This window comes from Rutidosis leptorrhynchoides, chromosome 4, assembly GCF_046630445.1.
Source record: "Rutidosis leptorrhynchoides isolate AG116_Rl617_1_P2 chromosome 4, CSIRO_AGI_Rlap_v1, whole genome shotgun sequence".
In the NCBI taxonomy this organism is placed as follows: domain Eukaryota; kingdom Viridiplantae; phylum Streptophyta; class Magnoliopsida; order Asterales; family Asteraceae; genus Rutidosis; species Rutidosis leptorrhynchoides.
In genome coordinates, this window is record NC_092336.1 from 228314858 (window position 1) to 228336326 (window position 21469).

The following is a 21469-nucleotide window of genomic DNA, read 5'->3' on the forward strand; positions in this document are numbered from 1 at the left end:
GTGTTCACCATATGAATGAATTTTAATTCGCGAGTTACGCGTGTCAATATATGAAATCTTGTGGTCTATTAAAATGATGAAAATGAATGATTATGATAAACTAATGAACTCACCAACCTTTAGGTTGACACTTTAAAGCATGTTTATTCTCAGGTATGAAAGAAATCTTCCGCTGTGCATTTGCTCATTTTAGAGATATTACTTGGAGTCATTCATGACATATTTCAAAAGACGTTGCATTCGAGTCGTTGAGTTCATCAAGATTATTATTAAGTCAATTATAGTTGGATATATTATGAAATGGTATGCATGCCGTCAACTTTCGATGTGAAGAAAGTTTGTCTTTTAAAAACGAATGCAATGTTTGTAAAATGTATCATATAGAGGTCAAGTACCTCGCGATATAACCAAATGTAATGTATTCGTCCAGATGAATTAGGACGGGTGGCTACAACAAGACTATGTCTTCATGACATTAAACCATAAGATGGTTAGAAGACTAATCTTAATTACATTAAACCACATAGTGGTTACAAGACTAGTGTTAATGTCATTAAAGATCATTTATGTAACTCTCAAGTCATAAAGTCAAGATAGTTACTAAATTGCTTTTGAGTCCGGGATGTTTTTCACTTAATGGGTGTACACTCCGTACCTCATAGCCCATTTTCTAAGTGAAAACCAAATCCCTCAATTACACTAAACGGCCAACAACTTGAAGAAAAGTTTGTAAAAAATCTTCCAAACTAGTGGGGTCACCAGACTCCACACTCGCTAAGGTAGATCCGCCACTGTTCAGGTTTAAGGTCCCTTCTGTTACTCCTTGTAAGCTTTGCGGGGAGACGAGGCTTTCAACATAGCTACCGACAACAATTAAGTGAAAGTTATGAGAAATCTCAACATTTTCAGAGAAGCTTCCTTCAACATCATATATAAACCTTCGGTTTTTGCCAACAACCATAAATTTTCCATTGTAACCAAAAATCATAGGTCGAAATATCATCCTCGTTTCATTGAATCCATGGAGTAAAATCTTAGTCCAAGATTCATTGACCCCATACTCATTCATCAACCAAACTTCCCGTTTCTGTTCCAAAAATAAACCAAACTTTCCACCAAGATCAATGAGTTTGCAATTTTTATCATACACGAAATCAATTTTGGGTATCGTCATTTCGTTAAATTTCTCATCCAACAAACTAAATGCAACAATGTTGCCTAAATGCTTGTTATCGTTTATTTCTAACCAATGAAGAAACCCGTTCGAAAATACGCCTGCATCAACTGCAAAGTTATGATTTCCAGGAGTATCAATAATTCCTTTTCATGTATTAGCTCTAAGGCTACAAACATGAACGCGCATAGTAACATCAACATTGACCAAATTGTCCCTATGTATGTTAGAGATTGTAACAACCTTGTAATCATCGGTTAACGAATCATAACCAAATCCATACACAATTTTCCCGTTTGAGATACCGTCTATTATCTCATCTCCTGATACGGGTAATCTCGCGATTTCCTTAGTCGTTGGGTTGATAATGATGTGCCTAAGCATGTAATTTTCATTTAAAAAAGCTGCTGACCAAGAAACAAGGCCATTGCAACAACCATGAAAATGTTGGAACCATAATCTATAGCGTAATTTTTTTGGTATTTTTTCATGGGGATTAAATGGGATTGTATATAATGAAAGTTCAAAGAGGGAGTTAAATATGACGTGTTTTTGGTTGAGGGTACTTTCATGGTTTTTGATAAATTTGTATGATGAGAGTTGAGATAGCCAATCCTTTGAAACGCACCTGAAACGACCAACCGATTTCGCAGGGAGACGACATAAGATGTTGGTGATTATCACCGGTGGAAGCGTGGTGCTGAGTTCGGACGCCATTGTTATTTCTTTTTGAACGCCATATCTAGATCTTCATTATGGGACTCTATAAATATTTTGAAGAAAACAAAACAGGTTAAACTCAAACCATAAATAATTTAGTGGTTTAACCATTAATATTTTGCATAAAATATTGTGGTTACAATTACAACATCAAAGTTTATGATTGACATAATTACGTGGTTTGTCCCTGTCGTTTACCCTAAATTTCGCGCTAAACTTTCTTTTCTTTGCTTTGATTGTCCCTTAAATTGTAATTTTTTAACGCGAGATATCCCTCCGATCAGTTAACAAATCATTAAATTATTCTGTTAAATTTACTCATCTGCCATGCACATGAGCGTAAGATTGTCTTTTTATGTCTGCAAGGGCAAGGCAATCCCTTATACTGGATGTTTGCAAGGGCAATCCCTCCCTCCCGTGGCCAATGTTATGCTCCAAACAAACCTTAATGCATGTCCTCCAAATTGTATCTATTTTTTAAAAATATTAGCTTGACTTGAAATAATATGTATAACCTCATTCGTATGTTAAAATTAGAATTTTAGGCAGGTGTTCAAAGAAATGTTATATGTATCAGGATGGGCGGGTTGGGTGCTAGTTTGAAACATGTCATTGTATCATGTCATACTTGTTTGGATTGGGTCAACCACCAACTTTTTTGTCCATTTTAAATTCATCAATGTGTTAATATGAACATAAAACAATATTTTTTATATATTTATAATTATAATTGGAGGGGTGAGGTAAAGCATTTTTTTCGGTTTCGTTATATGTATTTTTTTTTCGTTTCATTGTTAGAATGATGATGAGAAGAGGCTAAGGCCGACTTTTGATGATGAGAAGGATTCCAAAATCATTACAACTGAGTTCCAAAATCAAAGATAGTCCTGCACAAACTAAACATTTCAATTTCCATTATAACTAATATCCATCTCAACATGTAACATCCCAAATATGGAGGGACTGAAAGAGTAAAGTTCCGAAACTTGAAGGGGTAAAGTGTATTATTTATTTTATGGAGACTTAAAATCTGGTACAGCAGCTCATTTGTGTCATTCTTTGCTGAAATTAAAGAGATGGATGGAGTACATGTGTGAGAAAGTGACTATTTTGTGAGAAGCACCAAGAAACATTTGAAATTTCTTCATGAATTGTAATCAACATCTCTAACACTAGCTAGATACATTGGAGCCTTGTATTGTTATGTTCTTCATCTTCTTAGTGACTTTTGGGGGTTTTGTAACCCTAGACATAAGGTATGAAATTATGAGCTTTTAAATCCGAATTCTTGTATTGTTTTGGTTAATTAATGTTAGAAGTAAGCTTTAAAACTCCATTGAAACCCTAATTCAAATTATGATAGTTAGGGATTATGGGTGAAAGATGGGTAGTGATGATGAACATATTAAAAATGAAACTTGTATGTAAATGACTAGCACATTAAAGTTTAAAATATGAGTAAACCATATTTAGGTAGAAGTTTTAAAATGGTAGTATACTGCTTGATGAATTTTGGTAATGAATTATAAAGACTTTAAGAATCATAAGTCTTGTGTTATCATAACATGGTGTCAAAATGGGTTTTATGGGTCAAGTAAGTTTAGAAGTTGGTTTTGAGATGAATTGGAAAGACATATGGTTATAAGTCATGAATTTAATTAAAAAATGTTAGAAATATGATTTAGGCTAGATAGTTGGTCTTGTTTGACCTAATGTGGACGTATGTTGATTATAAATTTATAGACTAAATTGGTCCATTTTACATTGTTCAAACTGATTTTGGTCTATAGAATTGTTAAAATTGATTTTAATGAGAGTTGGTGATTTCTTGAGGAAAAACAAAATTTGGACAGATTTGAAGTGTCGTTTTAAAACAGTCATATCTCCTAAACCGTGACTCCATTTGGGGTGTGTAAACACTCGTTGGAAACCTATATGTGTCTAGTTTTCATACTGGTATGTCTTATGTGTTGACTATGAGTAGAAGTCAGCCAAACGTACAAAGTTTGACAGGTTGTACAGGCTGTCCAAAAATGTTACTTTTGGTAAATGTTTATAATAGCCAAGGACTAACCTAATTGGGTTGTGTGGGTAACTGGAGCTAAACTCCAAGTGTGGGATGGTCTTGATAGACCTTACTTGTTAGTAATTGAATTGTGATATATGTGTATGTATATGGTTGTTATTAGGTGAATTTGTGCTTGATGACGAATACGTTGACTTCTTGACCGGAAGTGTTTGATGAATGGTTTGTTGAAGTTGTTGCTTGGATTGCTTATGTTAAATGAATTGCTTGCTTGGAATCAAGGTGAGTACAATATATGTTTACTTGTTAATGAGATTTATATTGGTATGCAATTGGTTGTATTGAGATTGGTATGAGGTTCTTGATTAACGTTGGGAACGCATCAAGCGGGATCTTGGTTCATTTTGGGAACGCATCAATATCACAATTGGTTGTATACTTGTATTGAGATTTGGTACGAGGTGCTTGTTTCACGTTGGGAATGCATCAAGCGGGATCATGGTTCACGTTGGAAATGCATCAAGATCCAAAGTTGACACATGCGCATTGTGATTGTTGATATGATGCTAGGGTTCTTGGTTCACGTTGAGAACGCATCAAGAACCGAATATGATTGTTGATATGATGGTAGGGTTCTTGGTTCACGTTGAGAACGCATCAAGAACCAAATATGATTGTCAATTGTGTGTTTATTTGGTTTGTGAAATGCGGATAATTGACTATCTATATGAATGTTGTTAACTTGTATGCATATGTTGTATTTACTAAGCGTTTTCGTTTACTCGTTGTTGTTTAACCTTTTCATAGGTTTCAGATTGAGCAAGAATGGATATGATAGATGCCTTCGGTAGGTGCTTTGTGTGGGATAGTAATATCCCAAGAATCATGATTTGATCTTTGGTTAACGTTTTGTCAAATGGGTCCAACTAACCACTTTCTTTTGTAATGGGTCGTTTAAAATTAGTTTGTTTTGTGACTCTTGAAACTTGTTGAAAGTTGGTTTTTGGATGTATATGAAATAGTTCATGTTGTGTTGTTGTGTGATGGTGTGGAAATGAGTTGGATTGAAATGGGTCAAGGTGCAAAAATTTGGCTAAAGCTCCTGCTTTGAATGAATCCTTGATTTTTTTACAGATTTTGATAAGAACAAGATTCCTGATGGGAATCATTTGGGATCCCTGATGGGGATTGACAAAAAAAAAAAAAAAAATTGATGTTTTTCTGAAATTGGGTCGAGGTCATTACACAACATTCATCTTGATCTTCTCCACATGCCTCCTTTTGTATACTTTCTACTAGGTGGGCTTCATTATGTATTTGTTGGAGCTGGATATTAGATTAATTCAGCTCACATACATAAATTATAATTAATCATTTATCATTTATTATATTAACATTAACATCATATTTAAAAGAATTAAAATAAGCAGGAGCAATCTATTTTACCAATTACTAGTTGATCCTGGTGATTTTTGAGGGAGAAAAGGCTTTCAACATAGCTAGACCATACAATCAACACAAAATTATAAGAAATCTCAACATTTTCGAACACGCTTCCCTCAGTATCATATATAAACCTTTGGTTTTTTCCCAACAACCATAAATTCTCCATTGTCATCATAAAAAATAGGTCAAAATGTCATACGGATTTCATTGAATACATGTAGTAAAATCATAGTCCCAACATCCATTGACCCCATACTCATTCATCAACCAAACCTCCCCTTTCGGTTCCAAAAATTAACCAAGTGTTCCACCAATATCAACGAGTTACTATCGAAGCTTGGCTTGAGCGATATGGAGGTAGGATCCAACTTGAAGTACTACCAACCCAGATTCGATTCTCACTCAAAGAGAAAATGATTTACATTAACAAAGAGGTGATCTTTCTATTACATTGTGTTTTCTATTTAACTAACCAACCCGTTCTAACAAACTAACAAACGAACTCTGTTACACTACTTGCTGATGTCACTAACACGTGCAACACATTTGAGTATTTAAATTCATGACATGTACACATTCACTAATGCTCGTTTCAAATTTGCTGTTATCATTCTTGTATTGACATTTGTTTATCACATTAAATAGACCTATACGTCATCTCTGTTGTTCTTGTGAAATATGATTCTAAAAATATTATTATATGATATATTTAACTCATAATTAATGTTCTATTGCAAAATATAATATTATCATAAATTTACTTAGGTTATAGAGAAGGCAGCAGCACCTGCAGTTCTCGACGAAAAACTCGGAGACTGTTGATACATATATTGTATGGCTGTCGTTTGGCGAATAACGTTTATTATTACACTGTATACCTAGATGAGTAGATGTATTACACGCATGAAACTGATCAGTTACAGGAGCATATGTGACTGTTGGGCCGTTCATGTTGATAGGCCCATTAGGGTTACCTAAACCTATGTCGTCTATATATATCAGTTTCACATGTGTTTTTAGGGTCAAAAGTAGAACTCTAATTGTGGTCAGGTGTAGAAACCTAATTTGGAAGAGCCGTTTTGACGATTCCAGTGCATAGGGGAGATCATGCATGCTCGATCTCCCTTGACCAACCGATGTTTCTCCATTTAAATCAATTGCAAGTGTAACATTTATATTAATAATATTGATTTATGTTTGATTCATCGTGTTTATCTCTTCCGTCTTTGATTTTGCTCGAATATGGTTGTTAATGATCCTTAATCGTACCAACAGAGACACCATTCTTAATGTTCTTCAAGAATGCATTCAAACACATGGAACCAGTCGCACTTCTATAAGTAACTGAATTAAAGAAGACACTGAAGAAATATTACATTCACGTGAGCGTTTCAAATGGGAAAAAACTGCCTAAAGAGGATCTTCATATCAAACAAGCTGCAGCGTTAGTAGTAAAACTAGAACGAAATTCACTATTTTCATCAGGAAATATCTTTGGAGCTGCACAAAATACTCCGAAGCACTATCATCATGCCTAGTAAGATCGAAAAAGAGTGAGTTGTACTGTTCATCAATCGTGCCCACTGTTATGATATCTGTTGTTACTGTTAGAATAAGGGAACAAAAGCAGATTACCATTTTAGTATTTGACTTTAAGATCAGAAGAAAGTATTCTTCATGATTTCCATGTATAGAAGATCACAATATAACATATGCCACAAAATTCAATAGATACAAAGACCATTCACCACCAATATCTTTTTTCTTTAATCAAAATTGTTCCAAAAGGTGTAATAGAGCCTAACTCTAATTAGAAGTAGTTGTTAGGTATTTTGTGGATATAAGCACACTTGTAAATGTAACCAAGTATCAATTCAGTGTAAACACATATCAATATAATTCAACATTTAACTCTTTCATTATCAAATGAACTGTCACTTTATCGAAACCGAATACTTTTACAATACCAAACTCACGAGTGAGGGGGCGAAAGAGAATATTGACACTCTAAGTTGGATAAAATGGATACCACCTCCAAATACTCAAACGCCAACACCACTCGACCATACCCCGACACCAAAACCCGATCCTACACAAACCTCAACACAAACCTCGACACAAAACTCACAAAACTCTGAATCCGCTGAAATTTCCTCAATAATGAACACCCAGTTCAGGAGGAACAAACCAGTTCAACTTTCGCAGAAACCAACCACTCAATTGACAACATTACAACCCTCGCTCAAACCACTGAGAAATTTGTCAAACCACAAAGAACCATCAGAGGGGTCCCACCAAAAAGAAACTCTCTAGAGAAGAAAGATCAAATCTTAAGGTATCTTAGTGCTAATATGGCACAAGGGAACATATCAAACGAAGCACAAAATTCAATTGTGCTAAGAAATTCCAATTACTATTGATCAAGCAATGAAATCTGAAATATGGAAAAAAACCATAGACGAAGAAATAATGACACATGGAAAAGGTGTGTTATCCCTCAAAGGAAAGAAACCAATGGAATGTCGATGGGTGTTTACAATAAAATACAAACCAGACGGCCTAATTAAACTATATAAAGCTCGGCTTGTTGCCAAGGGATATACTAAACCCAACGTTGTGAAAGTCGCGAGTCGGGGACGCATCAGTCGAGACCTAAAAGGAAGCGTCGGTCGAGTCGGGGACGTGTCAGGGATGCATCGGTCGTTGACCAACGTTGACTTTGTTAATAATTTCTTAAATATGTATTTATGTATGTATAAAATAGTTGATTTAGTACCATAAATTTCTTAGATAAGAACTTAAATTTAAATACAATCAAACTTCAAGCTCAATTAATGTTACCGAGTACATAATCATTAAGGACACAGAAAAAAGAGCGGTCTAAAAAATGAAAAAAAAAATCCTAATTTTAAAACATATCACATCTTTGACGAAAATTTGAATGATTTTGACTATTTTTGACCAACTTTGACTGTGTTTGACAGACTTTGACCGAACTTTTAGCTTTGACCATCTTTTGAGTCGTTTTTAGAAAAAACGGGACGGAGAACCCAAAAAAATGACGCATCGGCCGACGCGTCGGCCGACTTTTACAACACTGACTAAACCTATGGAATAGATTATTCCGAGACTTTTTTCCCGGTCGCAAAAATTAATACTATCATAACACTCTTCTCTATTGCTGCAAATGAAGAATGGCTACTTCACCAATTTGACATGAAGAATGCCTTTCTACATGGCGAACTAAAAGAAGAAGTATATATGGAAGTGCCTAGGGATGGCAAAAAAGCCCGAACCAGACGGGGAAAACTGAAATCCGACATAATTGTGCCGGGTCTGGTCCGGGTCTACGGGTCTCGGGCCGGGTATGGGATTGATTTTCAAAAAATATTCGGGTTCGAGTTCGGGTCTGGGTTTAAATAAAGACCCGTCTACCCGGTCCGTTTACCCGACCCGTATACCCGCATAATAATAATATAATAATAACAATAATAATTAAAAATGAATAATAACAAATATTAAATTAAAAAAAATTTGTTGATTACAAGGTCAATATGAATTTATATATTTATTTATCATCTATCAACTTAACATTTTCATCTGCATTCAAATCAAGAATCTAATTTATAAAAATATTTAAAAATTGATAGTGATAATAATTGAAAATAGGAAATAATTTATACTGTACAAATATACACATATATATAAAGCATATAATTTACAGAGTTATAGATTGTATATGTTTTTGGTAATGTATTTATTTGCTAAAAAAAAAGTAAACGGGTACCCGTTTACTCGCGGGTAAACCCGTTTACCCGTCGGGTATTTGGTCCGGGTTTGGGACTAGTTTTTCTTATCTGGTCCGGGTTCGGGATTACTCAAACCCGACCCGATTCCATCCCTAGAAGTGCCACCGGGACCTACATGAAGCTTCAAAGATAGGGAAGTCTGTCGACTTAAAAAATCTCTATATCGGTTAAAGCAATCCCCTCGGGCTTGGTTTGAGAGATTCACATTATTTATGAAAAAATATGATTTTAAACAAAGTAACTCGGATCATACTCATTTTCTTAAACAAAGAAACAAGCTAATCAGATGTCTAATAATTTATGTCGATGACATGATAATTACGGGAAATGATAAAAGAAATTTCTAACTTAAAAACAAACTTATTTAAAGAGTTTGAAATGAAAGACTCAGGCAGACTGAAATACTTCTTGGGGATTGAAGTGTTACGATCCCAATAGAAAATATTTATGAAATGTCCCGTTCATATAGATTATAAACGTTTCATATTAATTGATCTCTTTGCGAGGTTTTGACCTCTATATGAGACGTTTTTCAAAGACTGCATTCGTTTTTTTAAAAACAAACCATAACCTTTATTTTATCGACAAGATTAAAAGGACACTACCTAGATTATCAAGAAATGATAATATAAAAATATCACACTTACACACTACCAATACATATTGGTTTACAATATTAATATGTTACAACAAAGTAAATCTCGAATGCAGTTTTAAACAATATTATACAAACATGCTGACACCGAATCTTGTCCATATTTTAGCATGCAACAGCGGAAGCTCTCAATAATCACCTGAGAATAAACATGCTTTAAACGTCAACAAAAAATGTTGGTAAGTTATAGGTTTAACCTATATATTTATTAAATTGTAATAATAGACCACAAGATTTCCATTTTCATTTTTCAATAACATGCGAACTGCATAAAAACCATTCATATGTTGAACACCTGGTAACCGACATTAACAAAATGCATATAGAATATCCCCAAAACAGAAATCCATCTGTATTAATAACTCGAAGTACTAAAGCATACCATTTTCCAGTATGGGGGGAGTTAGTGCCCGTAGATCTACCTTTAGGATTCGCGTCAATTAGGGTGTCTGTTCCCTAATTCTTAGGCTACCAAGCTAAAAGGGTGATATTTGGTATTCATAATCCAACATAGAATGTAATTTCAAGTACTTGTGTCTATTTTGTAAAACCTTTATAAAACTGCATGTATTCTCATCCCAAAAATATTAGATTTAAAAGTGGGACTATAACTCACTTTCACAGATTTTTCATTCGTCGAAAAATAAGACTTGGCCACTGGTCGATTCACGAACCTATAACAATATGTACATATACATCAAAGTATGATCGAAATATATTTACAACATTTTTATTACGTTTTAAAATGATTTAAGTTTATTAAGTCAGTTGTCCTCGTTAGTAACCTATAACTAGTTGTCCACAGTTAGATGTACAGAAATAAATCGATATATATTATCTTGAATCAATCCACGACCCAGTGTATACACGTCTCAGGCTAGATCACAACTCAAAGTATACATATTTTTGGAATCTGTGATGCCCCGTACAAAACCATCGTGTACGAATCATCAACAACAGGATCATTACAAGGTTAAGTACTATATGCGTTTTCAAAAAGAGTTTACATTCAATAATAAAGTGATGTCTAAACCAACATCGAATGTTTTACAATCAAAAAGCATGCTTCACTAAAATAAGTGTATGTGACCACAATGGTCGTTACAAGTCATAGTTCAAAAGTACTAAAGTTTGAATGCAAGGTAAAGTAGTTCATGCGATGACAACTCTAAGCAGCGGGTGTCTACAGCACGACTAGTACACAACGGAAGCTAAACTCAAGCACCTGAGAAAAACATGCTTAAAAACGTCAACACAAAGGTTGGTGAGCTATAGTTTAAGTATAACAGTAAGTAAGGTAGGCCACGAGATTTCAGTGCTACAAAGAGCGTTTCAAAACAGTATGATAAAGTATATGTTAACCGTGGGCACTTGGTAACTAACTTAACGTTTATACCCCCTGAAAGTACACTTGGCAAGTGCATATATTTAGGAAGTATTAAACACTCATTAAATGCTAGTGCTACTAGCCCGAGTGGGGATGTCAAACCCTATGGATCCATATCTAAGATTCGCGTTCATGGTTCAAAAACCAATGATTAAACATTACCGAGCTAAAGGGAATGTTTATGCCGTTGTATAACCCACACATATATAAGTTTAAGTACTCGTGCCTAGTATGTAAAACATAAAATCCGCATGTATTCTCAGTTCCCAAAATAAGTTAAAGTAAAAAGGGAATGCTATAACTCACAATGATAAAGTAGCGGTAAATATGACTCGGAAAGTAAGCAAGTAATGAAGGTCGTCCAAACGGGTCCTCAACCTAAGTCAAATAGTACTAAGCCAGTAAATCATCTGAATAGGTTTAAAATTATGTAAATAAGGTATTAAGGGTCATCATCATTCATCATCAAACAAAAGGCGTAAAGTAAGTTTCGTTTATGAAAGTAGTTTAAAATAAAGGCTGATTTCAGTCAGTCACCACGGCCTCTACCCTTACTGAATTAAGGTGAGACCAGTGGCCATGGCTCCGTCTATGAGTCCTTTAAGTGTGGTAAAATTTACAGAAGCAAACTTGTCTTCGTTTGACCGTGGCGACGGTCTAAGTGCGAGTAGGTCAGAAATTTCTGCACAACGTTAAAAGGACATAGTGACGATCGGAGGGCCATAAATCCTAAACCGTAACTCGGATAAGACGAGTCCTATATGAAAAGTTATCTAATCGAAAAGATCTATTTTAAAATCAAGGTCTCAGTAGCCCAGGTCTACTGGTATGTTACAGAAACAGTAGGACAGAGGGTTGTAAACAGAAAACAGGAAGTTAAAAGTGAGTTACGGTGGTCTTGGTGCTTGATGCTTATCACGGTTCTCATCCTTGATGCGTATAGCTTCAAGTGTACAACTCTTTGATGTGTTTGCATCATATTGACCAAGATTTGACCATCATAACCCAAGTGCAAGTCTAAGACATGAAGCACAACTCACTTAAGAGTTGTATGAAGTTTGATGAACCAAAGTTACATCAAAGTCTTAGATCTAACACATACATGAACTTTAAAGCTAATAACAAGTTACAAACTTAAAAGTAAACTAACTAATCAAGATCTTAAGATGTAGAACATAGTTCTTAGTTAGATCTTGAAGATCCAAGACCCAAAAGTCTGGATCAAGCATAAGTATACAAAGTTATTTTTAAAGAAAATTTATTTGTGTGTTCTTGAACTTTCAAAGTTAACTTTTAGTTCAAGATTAATGAGATCAAAACTAACTTGTAGTACTTGACCATTTAAACTAATTACATGAAATTAAAGTGCAAGAATGAAGAAGTAAACTAAGTAAACATGTAATTTGTTCATGGTTGTTCATACTTTAAAGATTCAAACCAAAGTTTGATCTTTAAGAAAGTAAACTTTAAAGTTTACTTCATGAATCACAAGTATGATTTTAATCAACACATGGACTTGCAATCTATTAAGAAAGTATATGTAGAACATAACTAGTAAGTTATGTTCGTGAGTGTTCTTGTAATTACAATATAAAAGAAGAAAGAAACTAGCAAGTTTGATTCTTGAAACCAAGTAAGTAAGTAACTAACAACTACTAGAAATCAACACAAGTAAACAAAGATTAAAACAAACAAAGTATGACGATGATTATGGGTGTTCTTGCTACGGTTTTAGAAAGAAAAGAAGGAAGAAATGATTCAAGTTTACTTACAAGAACTAGAGAGAAAAGTGAGAGAGAAAGAGTTGCAAGTATGAGAGTGTTTTGGAAAATGAGAGAATGATTGAACTAGTAATGAAAAAAAAAGATTTTGAATCCCTCCCATGGCCAAAGGCCTACGGTTTCTGCAGCAAAAAAGAAGGGGAGGCCAATGCACACTAGTCTCTTGCATGTTGTTGTCCTTAAAGGTGGTTAATGGAGGTATGTGCATGGGGATTACATGTTAACTAGATTCCAAATGCTCAAACCAACTAGTTACAAGATCTAATTACTACTTACATGTCTTAGTGGGCTAGTTAATCCATTAAAATGGGTAGGGTGGGCTTGTAAGCCCAAAGTCATAAGTCCATTTCACTAATAAAGCCCAAGTTCTCTTAATTAACAAATTAATCCATTTAAAGCCCAAGTAATTAACCAACAACCTTAGTTAATTAAAATGATTAATAAAACTTAATCATGAATGTAAATAATACTTGAAAATATTATTCGTGTAAGTTCCGGGTGTCACAAAGACGTTTCGGGCAATTAAAGTCAAGTTCGGGCAATCATGGCAACATGTAAATGTAATAACATATATTCGTTTTATCACACGTATTAATAATAACAATTATTAATAAATAAACGTTGGAAAATCCAGGATCGTTACATTACCCACCTGTTAAAGAAAATTTCGTCCCGAAATTTTAAGCTGAGGTAGATGGAGGAGTCGGGAAAAGGTGAGTGTAGTGACCCGAACTTTTCCATGTTTATATATATTAATTGAGATTGATATTTACATGATTAAATGTTTCCAACATGTTAAGCAATCAAACTTGTTAAGACTTGATTAATTGAAATATGTTTCATATAGACAATTGACCACCCAAGTTGATCGGTGATTCACGAACGTTAAAACTTGTAAAAACTATATGATGACATATATATGGATATATATATAGTTAACATGATACTATGATAAGTAAACATATCATTAAGTATATTAACAATGAACTACATATGTAAAAACAAGACTACTAACTTAATGATTTTTAAACGAGACATATATGTAACGATTATCGTTGTAAAGACATTTAATGTATATATATCATATTAAGAGATATTCATACATGATAATATCATGATAATATAATAATTTAAAATCTCATTTGATATTATAAACATTAGGTTAACAACATTTAACAAGATCGTTAACCTAAAAGTTTCAAAACAACACTTACATGTAACGACTAACGATGACTTAACGACTCAGTTAAAATGTATATACATGTAGTGTTTTAATATGTATTTATACACTTTTGAAAGACTTCAATACACTTATCAAAATACTTCTACTTAACAAAAATGCTTACAATTACATCCTCGTTCAGTTTCATCAACAATTCTACTCGTATGCACCCGTATTCGTACTCGTACAATACACAGCTTTTAGATGTATGTACTATTGGTATATACACTCCAATGATCAGCTCTTAGCAGCCCATGTGAGTCACCTAACACATGTGGGAACCATCATTTGGCAACTAGCATGAAATATCTCATAAAATTACAAAAATATGAGTAATCATTCATGACTTATTTACATGAAAACAAAATAACATATCCTTTATATCTAATCCATACACCAACGACCAAAAACACCTACAAACACTTTCATTCTTCAATTTTCTTCATCTAATTGATCTCTCTCAAGTTCTATCTTCAAGTTCTAAGTGTTCTTCATAAATTCCAAAAGTTCTAGTTTCATAAAATCAAGAATACTTTCAAGTTTGCTAGCTCACTTCCAATCTTGTAAGGTGATCATCCAACCTCAAGAAATCTTTGTTTCTTACAGTAGGTTATCATTCTAATACAAGGTAATAATCATATTCAAACTTTGGTTCAAATTCTATAACTATAACAATCTTATTTTAAGTGATGATCTTACTTGAACTTGTTTTCGTGTCATGATTCTGCTTCAAGAACTTCGAGCCATCCAAGGATCCATTGAAGCTAGATCCATTTTTCTCTTTTCCAGTAGGTTTATCCAAGGAACTTAAGGTAGTAATGATGTTCATAACATCATTCGATTCATACATATAAAGCTATCTTATTCGAAGGTTTAAACTTGTAATCACTAGAACATAGTTTAGTTAATTCTAAACTTGTTCGCAAACAAAAGATAATCCTTCTAACTTGAATTTTAAAATCAACTAAACACATGTTCTATATCTATATGATATGCTAACTTAATGATTTAAAACCTGGAAACACGAAAAACATCGTAAAACCGGATTTACGCCGTCGTAGTAACACCGCGGGCTGTTTTGGGTTAGTTAATTAAAAACTATGATAAACTTTGATTTAAAAGTTGTTATTCTGAGAAAATTATTTTTATTATGAACATGAAACTATATCCAAAAATTATGGTTAAACTCAAAGTGGAAGTATGTTTTCTAAAATGGTCATCTAGACGTCGTTCTTTCGACTGAAATGACTACCTTTACAAGAACGACTTGTAACTTATTTTTCCGACTATAAACCTATACTTTTTCTGTTTAGATTCATAAAATAGAGTTCAATATGAAACCATAGCAATTTGATTCACTCAAAACGGATTTAAAATGAAGAAGTTATGGGTAAAACAAGATTGGATAATTTTTCTCATTTTAGCTACGTGAAAATTGGTAACAAATCTATTCCAACCATAACTTAATCAACTTGTATTGTATATTATGTAATCTTGAGATACCATAGACACGTATACAATGTTTCGACCTATCATGTCGACACATCTATATATATTTCGGAACAACCATAGACACTCTATATGTGAATGTTGGAGTTAGCTATACAGGGTTGAGGTTGATTCCAAAATATATTTAGTTTGAGTTGTGATCAATACTGAGATACGTATACACTGGGTCGTGGATTGATTCAAGATAATATTTATCGATTTATTTCTGTACATCTAACTGTGGACAACTAGTTGTAGGTTACTAACGAGGACAGCTGACTTAATAAACTTAAAACATCAAAATATATTAAAAGTGTTGTAAATATATTTTGAACATACTTTGATATATATGTATATATTGTTATAGGTTCGTGAATCAACCAGTGGCCAAGTCTTACTTCCCGACGAAGTAAAAATCTGTGAAAGTGAGTTATAGTCCCACTTTTAAAATCTAATATTTTTGGGATGAGAATACATGCAGGTTTTATAAATAATTTACAAAATAGACACAAGTACGTGAAACTACATTCTATGGTTGAATTATCGAAATCGAATATGCCCCTTTTTATTAAGTCTGGTAATCTAAGAATTAGGGAACAGACACCCTAATTGACGCGAATCCTAAAGATAGATCTATTGGGCCTAACAAACCCCATCCAAAGTACCGGATGCTTTAGTACTTCGAAATTTATATCATATCCGAAGGGTGTCCCGGAATGATGGGGATATTCTTATATATGCATCTTGTTATTGTCGGTTACCAGGTGTTCACCATATGAATGATTTTTATCTCTATGTATGGGATGTGTATTGAAATATGAAATCTTGTGGTCTATTGTTACGATTTGATATATATAGGTTAAACCTATAACTCACCAACATTTTTGTTGACGTTTAAAGCATGTTTATTCTCAGGTGAATATTAAGAGCTTCCGCTGTTGCATACTAAAATAAGGACAAGATTTGGAGTCCATGTTTGTATGATATTGTGTAAAAACTGCATTCAAGAAACTGATTTCGATGTAACATATTTGTATTGTAAACCATTATGTAATGGTCGTGTGTAAACAGGATATTTTAGATTATCATTATTTGATAATCTACGTAAAGCTTTTTAAACCTTTATTTATGAAATAAAGGTTATGGTTTGTTTTAAAAATGAATGCAGTCTTTGAAAAACGTCTCATATAGAGGTCAAAACCTCGCAACGAAATCAATTAATATGGAACGTTTTTAATCAATAAGAACGGGACATTTCAGTTGGTATCCGAGCGATGGTCTTAGAGAACCAGAATTTTGCATTAGTGTGTCTTATCTAGTTTGTTAGGATGCATTAGTGAGTCTGGACTTCGACCGTGTTTACTTGAAAAATGATTGCTTAACAAATTTTGTTGGAAACTATATATTTTTAACATGTGAATATTATGTGATATATTAATCTCTTAACGCGTTTGATATTATGTGATAGATGTCTACCTCTAGAACAAGTCCCATTGACTCACCTAATAATAATGAAGAGTCAAATGTAAATTGGAATGATTCGTGGACTGATTCACAAGTTCCCGAAGAGGAACCGGAAGAAGAGTCGGAACCGGAAGAAGAATCGGAACCGGAAGAAGAATCGGAACCGGATGAAGAAATAGAACCGGTGGGGGAAATAATAAAACGGTTAAGTAAAAGAAAATCCTCAACCAACCGACCAAGGTTAATTATGGTCAATGGTGTTTCCGCCAAGGAAGCAAAATATTGGGAGGATTACCAATTCTCCGATGAATCAGATTCCGACGAGAATTCCGATGATGTTATAGAAATTACCCCAACTGAATTTAAAAAGGCAAAAGAAAATAATAAGGGAAAGGGCATAAAAATAGAGAAATCTAATTCCAACCCCGATGAACTGTATATGTATCGTCAACCCCCGAAGTCCTTAAGTTGTAACAATGACCCGGGAACCTCTAAACCACCAGGTTTTTCTAAACCAATGTGGATAACGACGACTCGTATTAGGGGAACATCATATATCCCTAGAAACTTGGCAAAACGAACAAAAATCGAAGAAGAAGAAACGAACGAGTCGAAATAAGATAGTTGTATTCGTGTGGTGTAATATATGTAATATAGTGTTCTTATGCTTTATGATATATGTAAAAATTGCTTGTATTAATAAGTATTTTTTTATGAATCTAACTCTTGTCTATTTTACAGTTTAAAAACACAAAATGGATAGACAGCCCAATATTTTAAGAGACCTACCCGGAGACATGATTGATGAAATCTTGTCTAGAGTCGGCCAGAATTCCTCGGCACAACTATTTAAGGCGAGATCAGTTTGTAAGACATTCGAAGAACGTTCCAAGAATGTCTTGGTTTATAAGAGACTTTCGTTTGAAAGATGGGGGATATCACATTGGGAAACCCATAAGTTACGATGTGTTTACTTTGACGCATATATTGCGGGGAACCCAAATGCTATTTTACGCAACGGGTTAAGAAATTATTTTGACTCAATATATCCGAATATTGGACTTCGTGATTTAGAAAAAGCGGCTAACATGCAACATAAAGAAGCATGTTATGCTTACGGATTAGTAATGTTCGCTTCTCACCAGAGTGAGAACAAGAACATCGGGCTACAACTATTAAACAAAACATTTCCACAAGTGACGGAGTCGGTAATTGGGGTAAGAAATGAGGTTTTTAGATTGTTACGGGACTGTTGGACATTACGTAACCCTCGTCCCTTTGACGACGTTACAACACGCTGTCTTATCAACGGCCATAACGGTTATGTTGCACAAGACCAAGGATGGGAAGTAGTCCTAGTAAAACCAGAATGCATGACTTGTTTCTGGACGTATGAATTACGTGTCTTTATTGCCTTTGCTGAACGACTTGTGTATTAGCTAGAATTATCTTCACAACTATCTTGTATCAAAGTTATTGTGTGCTATATTTCATGCTTTATGTAAAATAAGCGGTATTGTAAGTTTGTAAAATATTGTATAAAAGTTTGAACGCGAAATATTATTATAATCAGTTTTTCATATAGAATTGTAGTAGTTGAATTGTATATTAGCTACTAAGTATGAACTTAACGGGTAGGTACTACCCGAATTTAAACTTATAAAACGCTAATATGAAGAAAAAGCTTTTATAAATGAGTTCATATTATGCTACGAAATACTATTAACTACTCTTAATATTCTGTATGATTAACTTGTTCCATTTAACTATTTTGAAGGAAATGGCACCGACTACTCGACACACCGTGAATATGAATGAAGAGGAATTCCGTACTTTTCTAGCTTCAAACATAGCCGCAGTACAGGCTGCGCTACATACCAACAATAACCTTGGATCTAGCAGTACAGGAAATCGTGTAGGATGCACCTACAAAGAATTCACGGCCTGTAAACCTTTGGAATTTGATGGAACCGAAGGACCGATCGGATTGAAACGGTGGACCGAGAAGGTCGAATCGGTGTTTGCCATAAGTAAGTGTACTGAAGAGGACAAAGTGAAGTACGCTACGCATACCTTCACAGGTTCTGCGTTAACATGGTGGAATACCTATCTAGAGCAAGTGGGACAAGACGATGCGTACGCACTACCGTGGTCAGCATTCAAGCACTTGATGAACGAGAAGTACCGTCCCAGAACCGAGGTCAATAAGCTCAAGACAGAACTTAGAGGGTTACGAACCCAAGGATTTGATATTACCACGTACGAAAGACGATTCACAGAATTGTGCCTATTGTGTCCGGGAGCATTCGAAGATGAGGAAGAGAAGATCGACGCGTTTGTGAAAGGATTACCGGAAAGAATCCAAGAAGATATAAGTTCACACGAGCCCGCCTCCATACAACAGGCATGTAGAATGGCTCACAAACTAGTGAACCAGATTGAAGAAAGAATTAAAGAACAGACTGCTGAAGAGGCCAATGTGAAGCAAGTCAAAAGAAAGTGGGAGGAAAATGGTGATAAGAATCACCAATACAACAACAACAACAATCGCAACATCAATCGCAACTACAACAAACGGCTCAACAACAACAACAACAACAGCAACTACAACAATCATCCCAACAACAATAATAATCGCAACAACAACAACAATCAGAAACAGCTATGCCAAAGGTGTGAAAAGTATCACTCGGGGTTCTGCACCAAATTTTGCAACAAGTGTAAAAGAAATGGTCATAGCGCGGCGAAGTGTGAGGTCTACGGACCAGGGGTTAATAGAACAAAAGGAACAAATGGTGTCGGAACGAGTAATGGCGGAGCAAGTAGTGTCGGAGCAAGCTATGCCAATGTAGTTTGTTATAAATGTGGAAAACCGGGCCACATTATTAGAAATTGCCCGAACCAGGAGAACACGAATGGACAAGGCCGCGGAAGAGTTTTCAATATTAATGCGGCAGAGGCACAGGAAGACCCGGAGCTTGTTACGGGTACGTTTCTTATTGACAATAAATCTGCTTACGTTTTATTTGATTCGGGTGCGGATAGAAGCTATATGAGTAGAGATTTTTGTGCTAAATTAAGTTGTCCATTGACGCCTTTGGATAGTAAATTTTTACTCGAATTAGCAAATGGTAAATTAATTTCAGCAGATAATATATGTCGGAATCGAGAAATTAAACTGGTTAGCGAAACATTTAAGATTGATTTGATACCAGTAGAGTTAGGGAGTTTTGATGTGATAATCGGTATGGACTGGTTGAAAGAAGTGAAAGCAGAGATCGTTTGTTACAAAAATGCAATTCGCATTATACGAGAAAAAGGAAAACCCTTAATGGTGTACGGAGAAAAGGGCAACACGAAGCTACATCTTATTAGTAATTTGAAGGCACAAAAACTAATAAGAAAAGGTTGCTATGCTGTTCTAGCACACGTCGAGAAAGTACAAACTGAAGAAAAGAGCATCAATGATGTTCCCGTCGCAAAAGAATTTCCCGATGTATTTCCGAAAGAATTACCGGGATTACCCCCACATCGATCCGTTGAATTTCAAATAGATCTTGTACCAGGAGCTGCACCAATAGCTCATGCTCCTTACAGACTCGCACCCAGTGAGATGAAAGAACTGCAAAGCCAATTACAAGAACTTTTAGAGCGTGGTTTCATTCGACCAAGCACATCACCTTGGGGAGCTCCTGTTTTGTTTGTCAAGAAGAAAGATGGTACATTCAGGTTGTGTATCGACTACCGAGAGTTGAACAAACTTACCATCAAGAATCGCTACCCACTACCGAGAATCGACGACTTATTTGATCAACTACAAGGCTCGTCTATTTATTCAAAGATTGACTTACGTTCCGGGTATCATCAAATGCGGGTGAAAGAAGATGATATTCCAAAGACTGCTTTCAGAACACGTTACGGTCATTACGAGTTTATGGTCATGCCGTTTGGTTTAACTAATGCACCAGCTATGTTCATGGACCTTATGAACCGAGTGTGTGGACCATACCTTGACAAGTTTGTCATTGTTTTCATTGATGACATACTTATTTACTCAAAGAATGACCAAGAACACGGTGAACATTTGAGAAAGGTGTTAGAAGTATTGAGGAAGGAAGAATTGTACGCTAAGTTTTCAAAGTGTGCATTTTGGTTGGAAGAAGTTCAATTCCTCGGTCACATAGTGAACAAAGAAGGTATTAAGGTGGATCCGGCAAAGATAGAAACTGTTGAAAAGTGGGAAACCCCGAAAACTCCGAAACACATACGCCAGTTTTTAGGACTAGCTGGTTACTAC

General features: G+C 34.8%; 1 protein-coding gene and 1 long non-coding RNA gene across 2 annotated transcripts; one reads left to right on the forward strand and one right to left on the reverse strand.

Moving 5' to 3' along the window:
* Positions 1 to 694: 694 nt before the first annotated feature.
* Positions 695 to 1891, reverse strand: LOC139841453 (F-box/kelch-repeat protein At3g06240-like). The gene is made up of 2 exons (XM_071831669.1): positions 1348 to 1891; positions 695 to 1284 (listed from the first exon to the last, which is right to left on the reverse strand). The coding sequence occupies exons 1-2, from the start codon at positions 1889 to 1891 to the stop codon at positions 695 to 697; spliced, it is 1134 nt and encodes a 377-aa protein (XP_071687770.1).
* Positions 1892 to 2966: 1075 nt separating this feature from the next.
* LOC139844711 (uncharacterized) lies at positions 2967 to 4701 on the forward strand. The gene is made up of 2 exons (XR_011758073.1): positions 2967 to 3150; positions 4084 to 4701. It is a non-coding gene; the product is annotated as an uncharacterized lncRNA (long non-coding RNA).
* Positions 4702 to 21469: the final 16768 nt, after the last annotated feature.

Bases quoted from the DNA above. Each gene is read 5' to 3' on its own strand.
- LOC139841453 (XM_071831669.1), bottom strand. From the start codon at position 1,891: ATGGCGTCCGAACTCAGCACCACGCTTCCACCGGTGATAATCACCAAC. The intron at 1,285-1,347 runs GTAGCCTTAGAG...ATAACTTTGCAG, and splicing joins TACTATGCGCGTTCATGTTT to TTGATGCAGGCGTATTTTCG.